Source organism: Megalopta genalis, chromosome 1 (genome assembly GCF_051020955.1).
Source record: "Megalopta genalis isolate 19385.01 chromosome 1, iyMegGena1_principal, whole genome shotgun sequence".
Lineage (NCBI taxonomy): Eukaryota > Metazoa > Arthropoda > Insecta > Hymenoptera > Halictidae > Megalopta > Megalopta genalis.
In genome coordinates, this window is record NC_135013.1 from 649,391 (window position 1) to 665,636 (window position 16,246).

The window sequence follows — 16,246 nt, forward strand, 5'->3', positions numbered from 1 at the left end:
ACAAGGCGGTGAGAAGGAGATGGACAACGCTGATTGGGAAAACCCATTCGCGGGTCAACCAATCACGGGGTGTCCAGAGCCCTTGCCGGGGGCAAACAAGATAATATAAAAAGAGCAGTAGTGAGACGCTCGCTCTCATACCTCTCATACCTCTCATACTTCTCATACCTCTCATACTTCTCATACCTCTGATACCTCTCATACCTCTCTTGCTTCGACGACACGCTATTCCGAAAGTGATTCTACACGACTTATCCAATAAAGTTAGTAATTACACCGCACGCACCAGTTATTTACCAGAACACCCCATAACTAAATTTTCTATTTTAAAATTGTTGAAATTATAAAGATTATTTGATAGAAAATGATTGGATAAATTTCGTAATTCCAGCATACATTATAATAAGAATAATTATTAGGATTAATATTATTATTATACATACGTATATACAGTAGTATGATTTTTCCAATGAAAACATTACATCTTAATTTTCAGTATATAGATGAAATAACTACAAGATCGTGACTGTTAATGAATAAAATGGATAAATGATTGAATCACCGAAACTTTTAAACTCGAAACTTTTCTACTCCAAAACTTTTAAGCGTTCAAATAGCTTTCTGACTCATTTTGTTCTTGAATATGTATTATCTTTCGTTTCAAAGTGAAAACTATAACTCGCGGGCAAAATTTCACAAACTTTAGCTGCTTGTTTAAGTTCTAAGGTCAATATTTAAAAACTAAATCAATTTCTGTTTCTTTTAAGAGAGCGAGGGGAAAGGGGAGAGAGAGAGAGAGAGAGAGAGAGAGAGAGAGAGGGAAAGAAACAGGGGAAGATTGAGAACGATAAAAAGAAGAAAGCTAAAACGAATTTCTTGTCAGGTCGCATTATAATAGCAAAGAAGAACATACAATAAATTTAAGATATAAACAGCATGTTTATATTTTATCTTTAATTGCCAAATATGCAAAAAGATATTTTCAGGTTTCTACAATGTTACAATTTTTTATCTGAAAAACGCAGCAGATCTATTATTTACATTTACATTAACATTACTATTCCTTGCTCAATTGTACTTACATACTTACATATTTACATACATTAAAACTATCGAGCAATAAAGACGACTAATTCATATTTCCGTCTAAAAATAACAAGGTTTATCAAGACGTTACGTAAAATATAAAATGATCTTAAAGTATCTAAACTCATGAAGCTTGGGAAACTAAATGTTATAGTAATGCGTGATTTTTAACTGATAATAGTGGAACTTATTGTATTGAATCATAATCACATGTAACGTGGTGTTACATCACACAACATTTTTCGAATTCATGACTGTATCGTTTCATCAGTTGTTCCATAACACATTATTAAAGATCTTTCGTAGTTATACACACGAATATGTAGATTTATATATTAACGAAATTTAATATACAACGAAAATAGTATGAAAAATAACATATGTTTATGTCGTCTATTTAATGGCACGATAGAGCATCATGCCGATGCAAGTACAAAGTTTACATTCCAATTATTTGCCGTAAAAGATGGGACGATAAGGTTAAACGAATGTTCTTCCACTAAGCACTTACTGTTAGCCTGAGTTAATAGCAGAACGTCGGTGACACTACTTAAGCTTCGCATTAAGCCGTGAAGCGACATATAAATAGAGTGTTTAATGCCAAAGAGAATAGCTTCGACAGAAGCTAGTTATTTAGCCAAACGAATCAACATTGTTATGAACTTTGCATCGTAGAATTTAACCTTGACACGTTATAAATTAAAAATGAGGTATCGAATTTTTATGTACTTTGTAGTACAGTATGTGCTATGGGCACATTGAAAAACACCAATACAGAGTAAATATAAATTAGAATATCACGAAATAATTAAGAATAAATGATCTCAGTAATTGATATAACAACATTACTGCCGTAATGTATAAGAGTGAGATTTTAAAATGTTTTTCACTCTCGTATCGGATTTAAAAAGTTCTTAATTGCAAACTTCGTTAGTCGAATAGCTTGGCGTTGGTCGTTCGAGCTTCAACTTCAGCCGGAACAGTTTTAGGCCGTCTCAAATACGAATGTTTTGCGCTTCGAAATCGAGTTCATGAATTCCTATTACCCTAATTCGTATACAAACAGAAAGTGTATACATTTTACATGTCAGCAGTGCTCCATTTATAGGCTACTTCTTGAAGAGCCGTCTTAGCGTTTTGCGCTTCGAACCACTTTTTCTCGTAGCCATTGCTCCTGTCGACGCCGTCCCAACGGTATCCAGGTTTGATACCGAATCGATTTGGCATGAAAGATCCCTCGTAAGTTGGTCGATCTGAATCGATAACAAGCATATTTAATAAGTCAGAGTTTTTGAATTGGATTACAAAGGATATAAAAAGAGAAACAAAAACAAATTTTATTAAGTCTAGTTTTCCTTGGTTAAATTTTCTAAAATATTTGAAACGCGAATTCCAAACGCCGTTGACTGAGGATTAAGATATGTGAAAATGTGTTTGTTGTACCTGGTTTTCTCTTTCCCTCCTCAATCTGCTTCTGTTTAATATATTCTAACATCGGATCGCCTTCTCTTTCTTGATCTCTGAGTCTTCTATCCAAATCGGCATCGTCTGCATATCTTGCAAGTGGCTTACTCATTTCGTAGAGATCGTCTTTTAATTTTTCTTCGCGATCTTCGACTTGTTTCAACCTGAAGAGTGATCATTTTTTTTAATATGAACATTATATCTTTTAATAGAGTTCTATCTTTAAAATTCGAATTAGATTTACTTACCCCTTCCCCCACACTTAGCATACTTTTCATTCAATTCTGTTTGTCTGTTCTGTTTCTCGCGCTCCTCTGCTGCTTCTGCTTCTAAATTACGTTTTCTACCCGTTTTAGAATCTTGTAGAATTGCAGCCTGACCAACGCCAGTGACTTCTTTGCTAAGCTAACAAATTAAAATCGAACGTTTTATGCTAATTAGAATATATCGTACAGATAGAAATAGAAAAAGAAAAATAGATAAATACCTTGCTAAAGTGTACAGCTTCTCTTTTTTTATGGGCTTCTGTTTCCTCTCGTAATGCCCTTGCATCTTGCAATCCAGCTTTCTTTCCATCTAATGTTTGACTTAAATCAGAATCGTCATTCCTAGATTTAGATTTTCTAGGTGGACTTAAATCAGGATCATAGTTCTTAGATTTAGACATTCTAGGTGGACTTAAATCAGAATCATAGCCTTTATTATGATTTTGTCTTGGTGGATTCATATCAGATTCAGATATTTTCTTTTTTCGTCTTGTATGTTTTTCGTAAACTGTAAACATTATGAAAAAAATAGGAGAAATTATTGTTTACATTTATTTTCTTGTTTTTTTAAGTGTTACGTATTGATATAATTTAAAAAATAACTATGCAGTGTGGACAAATTGTGGTAGCGAAATTAATTTTTGCCTTATACCACAGGCTTGCGAGGAAAGTATTCCATTACTATGAAAATGTTGAATTTTTTTTATGATGGAGGGACTAATCTACTCGACAATAACAAGAATGCTTTTTTATAAATTTTGCTATTGCTTGAAATGACAGAACAGAATAAAAAGGCTCTTATTTTTTAACTTTTTTATACGAGCCTATAACGAAAATTGAAAAAAAAAGCGTTTTGTAGAACTTGCCAAATTATGCACATGCCGGAAATTTCATCAAAATTGGTTGGCCTTGACACAAGCTGAAAACAATTAAAGGTCGGGAAAATCATAGTTTTGTCCCGACTTTTGACACTTTCAGTCAATAACTATCAGAAATCTGCAATTTTTGAAATCTTTCAACGCTTGTAACTTGACTTTAAGTTACAAAGATCTACGAAAGACGTTTTTTGAATTTTCATTCTAGGTTTAGATGAAAAAGTTAAAAAACGAAATTTTTTAAATTTTATTTTGTCTTTTCAAGTAATAGCAAAACTGTAAAAGACTATTTTAGACATTGTCTGGTAGGCTAGTCTTTCTATTATTTAAGAAAAATTCAAGCCGTTTAGTCCCGCTTTAAAAGAGTTATTCCATTTTAGGAGCTGTCCGAATATTAATAAAATTCAGTGTACTTTGGTTACGTAACCTTTAGCTGCGATAACGATATGATAGGCCAGATAAATAAACATGAATCGAATATTTGGGCGAAATTGATGCCTGAATAATCGTTTCATGATTGATATATGCACTTTCGAAAAAAACTTGTGAGACAAAATTTTTACATTCGTTTGCGTACAATCCGAATATGCAGCAAAAAATACCAGATTCCGTTTAAAAATACTGATTTTCGGTCTGAAAATCCTATTTCCAGTCGGTATCGAAAGTTGCAACTATCACTATTTGATATAGCGTACTCGAATTAGCTATTTCAATTTTTTTCGTTTTCAATAAAAATCACTCCCTTCGATTTTGATAGGTGTGGTCGGGTGGTGTAGATCACTCTACATAACTGCGAAAGCTTTTTTATTTTGATTATTTAATAAAATCAAAGAGAGAGAGAGAGAGAGAGAGAGAGAGTGGTAAAGTGTACAGTTGGTGATATTTTGCTTTAATTTCCGGTCTCAAGGTCATTTCAAGATCATAGTGTCCTATGTCATTAAACTTGTCTTGGCATAAAACTCGGCATTAAATTTGTCTCATGTTTAAAGAAACATCGATGACCTTCGAATGACCTACAAAAAAGACGTTAATTAGAAAATCTGTTGGTCTCGTCATATTGACCTCTTCGAATCGTTTCATTTCACTTATACAAGTATCTACCTAACAAATACTCGCTTGTTTGATTCATTAGATCGAACATTGCGAGAAGCTAGTGGACAAATGACCCGGTCGTTTTGTGCATCATGTGCATGCACTTCCCGTTCACATCACTTCCCGTTTTCCGCTTCTTTACATCCATTTTACAAATAAAATATGTGTACCTACTGTATTGTACGCAGGACGTAATAATTTATTCGGTCAACAGAATACGAATCTATAAAATTGTTTTTGTTATTTTCGTGCACAATTTTTAATAAATTACATTGAAAAGAGCAACTAAAATGAATCATTTTATGCGAGTATTTTTCAATTCATTGCAATCGAAATAAGTTATTTCTAATAATAGTAAGTAATATATAAAATTATTATTGCTCGTAATAATGTCTTAAATAGGTCATTAATAGAGCACTTTTTAATTAGTGAATTAGTTGATAATTATGTAGGAATCTGAGATATTTATTATCCACCTATCCACCTTGCCCTTCCTCATCTGGCCAACATGTACCCCGCCGGGCGGCCTGACGCTTCCCCCCACTCTTCTCGCTGGGACTGTAACAGGTAGCCGTACAGGAACCAATTCTTCACGTAAGGTGATAGTAGAAAAGAGTTACGACCACCCCGGTAGTCTAGCTAGGTAGTCTCGGTGGGAAGAATGGGGAAGCGAAGGACCGCCTGGCGGTTGTGTCAGCGTGACGGGGAAGGACAAGGGGCTCCTACTGTCAACGCTGGTCCCGATCTATTCGACCGGTTGACTCATTTTCTCCTACAATTAGAACACATCGGAGATAACATTGGTAGCATGCATTTTAAATATGTATGTACTTCGACTTCTTTTTATTCTTGTGAAGCATTTAATTGCTTTGTAGGTGATTGCAGCGAATATAATCATTGTTCCTACATAGAACAACGCATTATTGTCACCATCATCAAGGAAGTTATCATAACATATTACGATAACACATTATCTACAGTTGTGTTTTGTTTATCTATGTGTTCTCATTTGCGTGCAACCAGGACATAAAAACTGACACGAAGAAAATCGTTTGACTAGATCATGTTTCAAGAAAAGGATATTAATCAATACATATGAATCATGATGAAGTCTTATTTTTAGTTGTACTACCCAACCTGGCCACTATTTTATTAAATTAGGATTCATATCGAACTTATCTTTCTCTTTAACAATATTATGGTATTTTTATTGAGAATTATAATTATAGTAATAATATATGCTTTATTATAATATTTTGTCAGACACACCAAACGTACCGAAACGAAACGAAACCGAATATAATCGATGGAAACAACAATCATGTATGACACATGAATAAACTGACAAATAATGATTTTTGTGACCCCAACTTTTGTCATTACATATTTCGTTGAAATATTATGTTCTCGTGTATTAAATATTATAAATTGAATATTTAGACTTTTGTTCGTGTACACAATACCATGTAAAAGCTTGGAAACCATTGAATCAAATAAAATGATTATGTTTTCTGCACATCGGAAAGATGACCTTTATTTTTAATGACTTTGAAATAAACTGTGATACTGTACTTATTAATTGTAAAAAGATATTTTTGTTTATCACTTTTAACCTGTTCTAAGAAACTTTTCTTACTAAAATTAAAATAAAGATAATTATTTATAATCGGAATTATGGAATTTGTTCTAGTATATTATAGGAGAAAGTAATATAAGATTCACTATATGATTTTTTACATAAAAGACAGTCACCACTAGAATGTGGTTAAGATACAAAATAGATTCTTGTTCAATCTAATTCATAAACTGAATTGGCTAAAATTATTTAAGAAAGAAGTAGAAGGGATTATCATTGTTAAATTATTTAATTAAATCGCTCCGAAACTTTCGGAGGGCGGTGTATGTTCCGGCTGATTGGCTCCGCTCGCGCAAAATTATCGTCTTTTGTTATTCTGTTTAGAAAAGAACTTGAGCAAAGAGTTTCAGAAAACGTAAATAAGGAAAAACTGGTTATTTATTTTGTTGTCTGCGGTCGATCTCGGTTCAGCGTGGTCGAAAATTAGGTTCGCTCCAAAACTCGGCAATAAAATGTCCTCAATGAAAGTTTTCGGAGGGAAACAAGTTGAAATGTCGAGGGTTTTAAAGTAATATCGTGCAGCTTTGAGATTGCAAGAACTCAGAGTTCAACATCTTCCAGGGCATAACATTTTTATATTACAGTTTTCCAAATTACTTGTTTATGTTGATATAAAGAGTAAAATAAACGTAGTGTAAAATTGATGTAAGTAACTTTCTCAAAGCATTGGGAATGAAAATCTGATTTTGTAAGTATCTCTGGTTATTTAGCATAGTTATTGTTAAATTATAATAAATTGTAATGTATTTACTATTACCTGACGAATACATCTTTTTCCAGTCGGAACAATGCTTTGAGCTATCTACAAAGCGTTTCATTAGTATGAAATATTTATTTTTAAAGCACTATTTTGGATAGAACATTATTTTTAAAGCATCATTTTGAATAAACCATTATTCTTAAGGCTTTTTTTGAATAAACCATTATTTTTGAAGCATTATTTTGAATGAAACATTATTTTTAAAGCATTATTTTGAATAAGACATAAATAAAATTCAAACAATTGTTAGCAATTCTATAATGCGAAGTTAAGTCAATAAGACACAGTACTCCGATAACTTCTGTTCCAAGTGGATGTGTACAGTTAGTTGTGTCTGCAACACAATCACGCGAAAGTTTACCTACATCTTGTTGAATATAAATTTGTGTTAAGTTTAGAAGCTGTAGAACTTTAGAATTTTATTTCTCGTTAATACAGGCTAATTACATCTAAAGTTAGGTATCTGAATATTTTCATATATTCAAAAATATGACTTTAATAAACGTCTTATACGTAACTTGCTGGGAATGAATTTTTAATTTAAATGTAACTTTAATTTTTATATTAAAGATAACGTCATGGTCATGTCAATAACATCTGTGAATTATAAAATTCAGTATAATTAAGTTGTTATTAAAATATTGATTGTTTTGATGAGAATTCATTAATTTCTTTAAGTGACCTTGAAAACTGGGAAACGATGATTTTGTCACGAAAATACGTTTTACAGTGGATTAGCCTACCGTTCAAAATGTATACACAATATCTTTGACATTTAATAATTCAATAGTTATTATGAACGTAGGAATATATAAGAGTAGTGGATCCTTTTCAAAATCAATCAATTGTTATATAGAACTAACTTTTTTGCCGAATATGTTATCAACCATACTACAGAAGATCCAATAGATGTTTTTGGAATCTCGGAGTCTTACTTCGCATTTCCTTCTCCATGTTGTCTCGCAATAGCTCGATAAACCTAATTTCGGTGATTTTTACATAAAATTAATAAGAAAGACCTCACACACACACACTCAACAGGATATACTCAAATCCCAAATCGATAGTGAAACTATGATCTGAAACTATGTTCACTTCCGTGAAACTATGTTTTTTTTATGAACATATGCATAAATTAAAATCTACCATATATCATACAAAAGTTTGAGAACAATTGATCAACCAAAGAAAATGCTGCTGAATATTTGGTTGTTGTTGTTGTTGTTGTTCTTTATAATTATTTACGTATTAGTAGTTTTTATAACTTTTACAACAAAGTCATCTAATAATAAACTTCTTGATTTTGTTTATTTACCGAGCCTGCGATCGTACATTTACATAGAATTATAAGAAACGAAACTAATCTACAGTTAATTAATATATATTATTATAATTGTTTACACGAACACGTATATAAATCAAAATCTAACATAGATCTTAGAAGAATAAAGTGAATAATTGTCATAATGCTTGAATAATATAAATATTGTTACGGCGACTTGTCCAAATCAAGTCGCTGTAATGTGAAACTGCCCTGTTGTGAGCAACTCCTTAAAGAAAAATAGAAGAGAGGGGTTGCCACGGAGGTGTTTTATCAACGGACAATCGGAGAGTCGGGATCGGGCCGTCGAGCGATCAACACCATCTAATTCAAAGATCTCTAACATATTCTAATTCAGTTGTATTATAGTTCGTGTTCTCTATTGTAAATAAAATGCCGAGACGCGGGAGAAGTGTTGTAATTCGTAACAATATCATATGACGCTATTCGCGGCTCTATGTAAAACGCTCGTTGGACTTATTTCATCGGTATTTTTATGGTGGGAATTCTGTTAAATCAAATAGACTATGATCACGCTATATTGAATGCAACCTAGATATTGAATAAATTCGAAGTGTTTTCCGATAAACACTACCGCCGAGTCTCTGTTCCAGCAATAACTACACGATGCAATCATCTGTGTAGAATGTATCTCGCGTTGTATTGGTTTCATTTCCTTTCGGTGAATTTGCACTGATTTCATGTTAACGTTATCGACACACATTAAATTACTATATTCGGGAATAGCGGATGGAGAACAAAATATTTTACCTTTACGATTTCTAGTTTTCCGACGAACTTTCTCAATCACAGTTTTATCTGCTCTTATTTTCTTGTCGACTTCTGCTTTTCTTTCTTGTTTCTTGATTTCTACTACCTATCACATCATTTTTGCGATCTGTCAGGATATAGTTAAAGTTTCAATGTTCCAAATTTTCGTGTTCGAATTGGAAAAACTAAATGTATCTTGCAGAAAACAATTCTACAAACCTGCTTCACTCAAATGAGACGTATCGCCATAATACTGTAAACATTTACACATGTTCAAATTATTTTTAAAGCCAGTAACGCACTCGTTGTGACACAGTTGTCACGAAGATATTTTGCCACGCGCTAGGTTTCTCGACCAGGGGAAGATGGCATGCGGGGCAGTCGTGAGCGGCGCGGCAGTTGCAGCAAGAACGCTCGTCGAATATTATATAAATATCTCAACTATAATAAAGAAATGGTCATTTCTACAACTGAAGCTCTTCAGCTTAGACCGAACAGAATCAATGAAAAATTCCATAATGATAATATGGAAATAACAGTAGATGGATCTTCTCAGAACAGTACAAATACGCAATGTTTTTGTATTTTTACGAAAAGCTCTTTGTTCAGCACGAAAACTCTACGCAGGATCGGATTCTGTAGACATTTCTGAAGAAGAAACGGCCCGATAGAAGTGTCAGAACGATGTACATTTAGAGTAGGTCGAGAAAATGTTCGTCGGCAACATGTACACGATGTTTTGCCGCCATGTGCTTCGCTGCATGCTTCTCTCTGTCCGACAGGGCCGAAGCTATCGGTAATCAAAACCGATGGACGGATCCAATGGGGCACCCACTTAGCGTGTGGGGCGTGCCATTTTTTTTAGTACTTCAATGTGCTGTCTTCTTTTACATATTTTTATGGATATATTTATTACATTAAAAGAAAGAGAACATTATGATGATATAGCCCCTATAGTTGAAAAATTCGATAACGTGGATTATGTAATTGATTTATATGGACATATAGTAGGAATGGGACTTTCTCCAGATCATAGGTTAATTATTTACATTATTAACGCGAGACATAGTATATTTTACACCTTCACTGATCATCATATTTTATGCTTTATTTTTTTACTTATTTATACTTTATTTTTTATACTTACATTAAATACTTCAGGTATTTATATGTTAACATAAGACCATGGCCACAAGATTGCCATAGCCCCCAACCACCACCAATGGCTAAAGAGATAGATATTCATGTAATTGACTTAATGACATTTGAACATATAATATGTAATTAACATAATTCATTGCTATTTAGGACCAAAAACAATTAATAAATTGCATGCCATTATATTCGGGCAACTCTCCTCTATCTTTCAACACCATTTAGAACTTTCTAACGTTTGTACTTTCCATGCAATACCTCATTTTTGTCGAAAATTTTGGGTTTTTACAAAAGTTCGTTTATTTTAAAAAACTGAGGGTGATGGAGCAATTCGGTTTTCGGATTCTTGTTCAGGGAGTGAAGCTCTACAAGAATTTCATAGTGGCTGTAGGAACCCAAAAATCGTGTCGAACAGTGTTATCAGAACCAAGGAGTGATAGGATTAAAAGGAAACCGCACATTTCATATGATGGAGAGGACATGCCGATTGATTATATGATGTGTGCACAATCGTTAGTTTGCGAAACTCCTGCATCATATCAGGAAATAAATAACAGAAATGATAAAAATGATGTTTATATTTAATAAAAATTTATTACATATTTCGAGTTTCCTCCTCTCCCTCCTCTCCCTCCTCTCCCTCCTCTCCCTCCTCTCCCTCCTCTTCCTCCTCTTCCTGTCCGTTTCTTGCCCCTTTTACGGGGGCCGTAGATATTCTTCTTGAAGAGCTTTTTCAGCTATCTCTGTAACGTATAAGTATATATTATTATTATAATTTGTTATTATACATATTACTATATTATATTTTATATAAAAGTATTTTTCATTTACTTACATTGGCAGCCACCAGGTTCGCCAGGTTAGGCCTAGCTGTCCCTCGAGCCAGCTGGCCGAGAATATTTCGCCATTGGGACTGTAACATAACAGCAGAATTAGAAGTATATATATTATAAATATACATTCTATTTCTTACACATATATTGCATATACTTACAGCCCTCCCTGACTCATACGCTGCAGCGATTTCTCGCTGCCGCGCTAATAATGAGTCCAGGGACTCTGCGGCGGAGGTGTCCGCCGATGCTGCGGCGGTGTTCGCCGCTGCTGCAGGCGCCGCGGCTGCAAAAAAAATAATATTATTAAAATAAATTGCTACACAATTACTAGAACAAATTTCCACAATACTAAATTTTATCGCGTTATAAATTCGAAATAAAATCAATTGAATCGTTTGCATACCAGATGGTTCTAAAAAAACATGATCGAAAAACGCCAAAGAGCGCGATCGCGCTCCTTCGATTACATAACTAATATTTTAACTTATATTTAACGAAAAATATACTACATGTATATGCCCTGGCTTTTCTCAACCCAAAATCTGAAGAGCGCGAAAGTGGCTCGTGGTACGCAAACGTTTCAAAACTTTGAAATTCTAATGCCACATACATAGTTAATATATTAGTATGTACTTGGAATTTCTTCCACGAGTTTCTACTCTTTCAGGAGTTCAACGTTGAATGAAACTGCGGCCCTTCGCAGCTCGAATTTATGGCCCAGTATCGGTCTCGGAGCCGTGTTTGTGGTGGGGGGATTTCCAAAATGGGACTGCATGATGCCAATGGTTCAAATAGTATCATTGGTTGTCTGCCAATGGTTCAAATAATATCATTGGTTGTCTGCCAATGGCAATGTCCAATGGTAGCATCGCAAGCACACCCTGGTCCAAATCATGATTCCACACAACGGTTGCTTTCCCTATTTCGAATTTCCCGCTACCGCTGGTTGCAGTTCGAAAATGATTTGTTTACACTTTCGTAGACGATAAAGCAAAATGTATTAGTAGTAACGTAAAGTTACGAGGCACCGAAATTCTAATTTCTACCAACCAACCTCCTAGTGGCAACCTACACAATAGTAGTCCACACAATATCCTTACCAAAACCTCCAAAATCGCGCATCAAACCCCCGACCATGGCTGGCCCTCGGCTCATAACAGCTGCATGTATAGGAATGAATAAATTAAGGGGTCATGCTTAGTCAGAAATCTTTAAAAAAATCAATTTTTTAGTTACGATTGTTTGTGAAAGTCGCTTAATTATTTAAGAGCTGAGACTTTAAGAACTCATCAAGTTTACGATACAGGCGAATGTAAGGGCTATTTTTGAGGATTAGGAAATTTTCAATTTGGCATGTAATTTAGTTTATTAGACCAAAAAATCGCAAACAAATTTTTAATCCAAAAATCGCTAAGAGTGGTGAGAGGAGAGCCTGCACATCAGCGAAAAAAATTAAACTGCAGGAAGACGTTACTGTGCTGCCAGATAGTTCTGTGGAATATAGAATTATGAGTTTTCTTACAGTTTTTGCGACAATTTCAACAGTTGTCAAGAGCGTAAAGTATGTGATGGAGAAATAAAATTTCAAACCGACAATACACGTGGACTTGGACTTAAAATTGTTATGCTTTGTGAAACATATGCCAACTGCCGCATCCAAGAAGCATCGCACGAGGGTAGAATGCTTCGCCGTGAACAACAAATAAGTGTTTTGGAGGCTAGTACTTCAGCAGAAGGTGACCAATGTGGGCCTGGAATTGATGATTCCATGCGAGTAAAAAATAAACATTTAAGTATATACATAAGTTGAAACCTTAAATGCATTTTTCTCGAAACTGCATTTTCAACATTAGTGGACGGAATGCCTCGAAAACTATTGTAGGAGTTCGGACGAAACTTTTGCAGCCATTTGTGCATATACAAATCTTATCCTTGAACGAAGGATCTTTTTCTCGGTTGAGTATTTTGAATTTATAGCCTCAGAACTAGGCATTTTTCATTAAAAATGAAAACTTTCATTTTGAACACCTGCCATCTTGTCAAAAATCAATGTTACGAAAAATCCTTCGTTCGAAGACAAATTTAGACTATCAATTAATGAAATACTTTTCGTATATGATTTCGGACAACTGCGGGCCGAGTGAAGTTGTCTACTACGAAATATGTTCTTTTGAAAAGCCCTCAGGAGAACTGCTTTAATTTATACATTTCTGCATATTTTTAAATAAAAAGAGTACCATTAGTAATGAAAAGTCTACTTTTTCAAATAAATGAATATTAGCTGAAAATGGTAGTAAAAATTTTGAGAAAGAGATTCCCTAAAAAAAACCTTTTCTTTAACTTCTAATTGAGCATGACCCCTTAAAATATGTATCGTTTATCTGTTTTAAGAATGTAGATGCCATAGCATAGATTACGTGTACATCACGTTACGAGAAATGAATTTCTATTTTAATAAACATTATCTTTTAATAGCGTCTATGAAGACTATCGTGACGAGCACTATATCAGTTTTATGTCATACTTCCCCCTGAATTTCTTCTAATAGATCCACTATTAATAGTAGTTGGTAGAATCGTATTTCTATTAAAGATATTGTTGTCACTTAATTCGTTACTGTAAAAGAAAACCGCTACTCGGGTCTACACTATTGAATTGATTTATCGAAGCAGGAATCGAAAGGCCATAATTTGCGTCAATTAAAAAGTTTGATGCAATAAAAAGATAGCTCCACTCAGGGAACCTTGATTATCTGGATCAATCAATATCCGCATATTACTGTACAAATCGGAAAAGATTTAATCTAGTACTTTAATTAAATCACCGCATTATTATCCGAACATTCGTGTTTCCAGGATTAAACTTGCCAATCAAAGTTCTACTGTATTTGTACAGTTTTCGGTAGATATCCTATTTTATTATGAGACGAACTATTTGAAGATAACTCCATGATACATATTTATACTTCGTTGTATCGATAAGGAATTATTTCTAACCGTATTATCTATTATTGTAATAATAATGCAAAATGCATATGACATTTATGCACGAAAAATGTGCAAAATATGCAGGAAACAAAATAATAAATAATATATAATATAAAATAAAATATAAGGAAACGTTTTACAGTTATTCTGTGTAAAAGTTAATTTGTACGCCGAAAATGATCACTTCACATCACATGTTGTTGGCGCGTATTGAAATTTATTCGAGCAGTGTTGTGGTACATTCATCGGATTAATTGTAGTTTTCTATTACACTTTACACTTTTATTGCATGTTTGTGAATATATATTTCCTTCATTACTTTCATCAATGCTGAAATTGGGATCGTTCACGATCTAGTTTTTCATTAATGAAATTCTACATCTTCGAAGTTTCGACATTTTAATTAAATATTGAAACGCACTACGTACGAGGTCGAAGCATAGGGATAACTCCGTAAACATACGAGATCAGATTGGTTCCGTGTTCTGCTTTCTCCTTTGTCCGCCAGATGGAAACATGTAACACGGTGTTGTGGCGTACGCCCGTACAAGCGGCACATAGCGCCACCTACAATTTAGTTACTAGACGTTGCTACCTAAACCACTAGTCTCTCCCTCAGTCTAAGATCAGCCTCCCACGCGTATAGACGTACACATAAGGAGAAATAAAGCACACTACAAGTTAGGCGAAACCACGTGTCTCCTTATTACCGAAGCGCCATCGATCCCTGTTCTCAGAGAACCAACGTAAGAGAACGAAACACCACGCAATCCGCCACAACGGCCAGTCAGCTATCAAAAATCATCGTTCTAATTGCCGCGTATCTCCCCTTATTTTGTCAGTTGGTTCGCGCAATCACCGTGGTGTATCGGGAGTGTATCGCGGCGATCGGTATTTTGGCGCCGTTAAACGTTTGAGTGTTTTGCCACTACCGATCAATTGGCGCTCTACAGACGGAGCTTCATGTTTTTCTCCAAAAGAAGCGCCAGAATCGCCATGGACGGTTGAAATCTTCTTCCATCGTTTGCCTCGATCCTCCGCAACAAGGCTACGTCCACCCATGCTATTGGTTCATGTCGTGCACACGAGTGCAGACAAGATTCTTTGTGAATTAAAAAGATAGTAAGTTAGTGATTAAATCATGGACGAAAGTAAATTGACAGAGAAAAGTAGTTTCGACAAGAAAATTAGTTCAACAGAGGAAATTGATGAAGAAAATGTTGAGAAAGTAGTTTGGAAGGATTTGGTAAGTTGAACAATGTATTAGAGAAAACTGTAACCTAAATAGAGTCTGTGTCATTGTTTATTAAGTTTTCCTAAATTGCATAATAAAACTATTGTACGATTTTTAAATATAAATATTTTGTATTACATATAACAATGTGAAAAAACTTACTTTCTTTTTTTTTTCTTTTTTTCCGATACGGCGCGATAGTTCATCTTCATAATTTGTATAACATATAACATTATCCATGTTCTTAGTTATTGTTTTACATGAAAATGTTAAGTACAGTATTATAATATTCATTTAATTATTTAGATGTAGCATAATTATATACAATTATTTGAATTTTGTTTCGAAAAATTTACCCCGATAATATTAGATTATATTATATCGATAATGTATTTAGAATAATTTTCTGTTTTCATATGTTACAGGTTCCGGTGACTTATCGAGTCGTACGTCTTAGGATAAGAGACCTAAAAAGCGGCGATTCGAGACTATCGTTAATCGTAATTTATAAGATCGAGTTTCCTACCTAGGAAAAAATAAACAGAGAAGAAGAACGAATTTGGTGTGATCATGCTAAATGCAGTGATCGAAGGAGGGGGGTACATGGTAATTTACGTTCTTCTGCAATTTATTCGACGAGAGTCAAACTTTAGTAAAAATTTTCATCTTTCGATATATATTTATATGAAAGACTAACTACGACATGCTTCTATTCATAAATTTGTCCGCTTTAAAACTTTGCTGTTTTCTTACCATATTTAAG

The 16,246-nt window shown here is 34.1% G+C and overlaps 1 protein-coding gene and 1 long non-coding RNA gene across 2 annotated transcripts in view; one reads left to right on the top strand and one right to left on the bottom strand.

Annotated features, from left to right (window-relative positions):
• Positions 1-872: 872 nt before the first annotated feature.
• LOC143263852 (BUD13 homolog) overlaps positions 873-16,246 on the bottom strand; it is a 51,622-nt gene continuing 36,248 nt past the window's right edge. Inside the window, 5 exon segments of the mRNA XM_076528609.1 lie at positions 873-2,339; positions 2,530-2,714; positions 2,799-2,809; positions 2,812-2,955; positions 3,038-3,324. Coding sequence (XP_076384724.1) covers positions 2,167-2,339; positions 2,530-2,714; positions 2,799-2,809; positions 2,812-2,955; positions 3,038-3,277 — 753 coding nt within the window. The 5' untranslated portion in view covers positions 3,278-3,324 and the 3' untranslated portion in view covers positions 873-2,166.
• Positions 14,863-16,108, top strand: LOC143258737 (uncharacterized). Its single transcript, XR_013037182.1, has 2 exons — positions 14,863-15,495; positions 15,909-16,108. It is a non-coding gene; the product is annotated as an uncharacterized LOC143258737 (long non-coding RNA).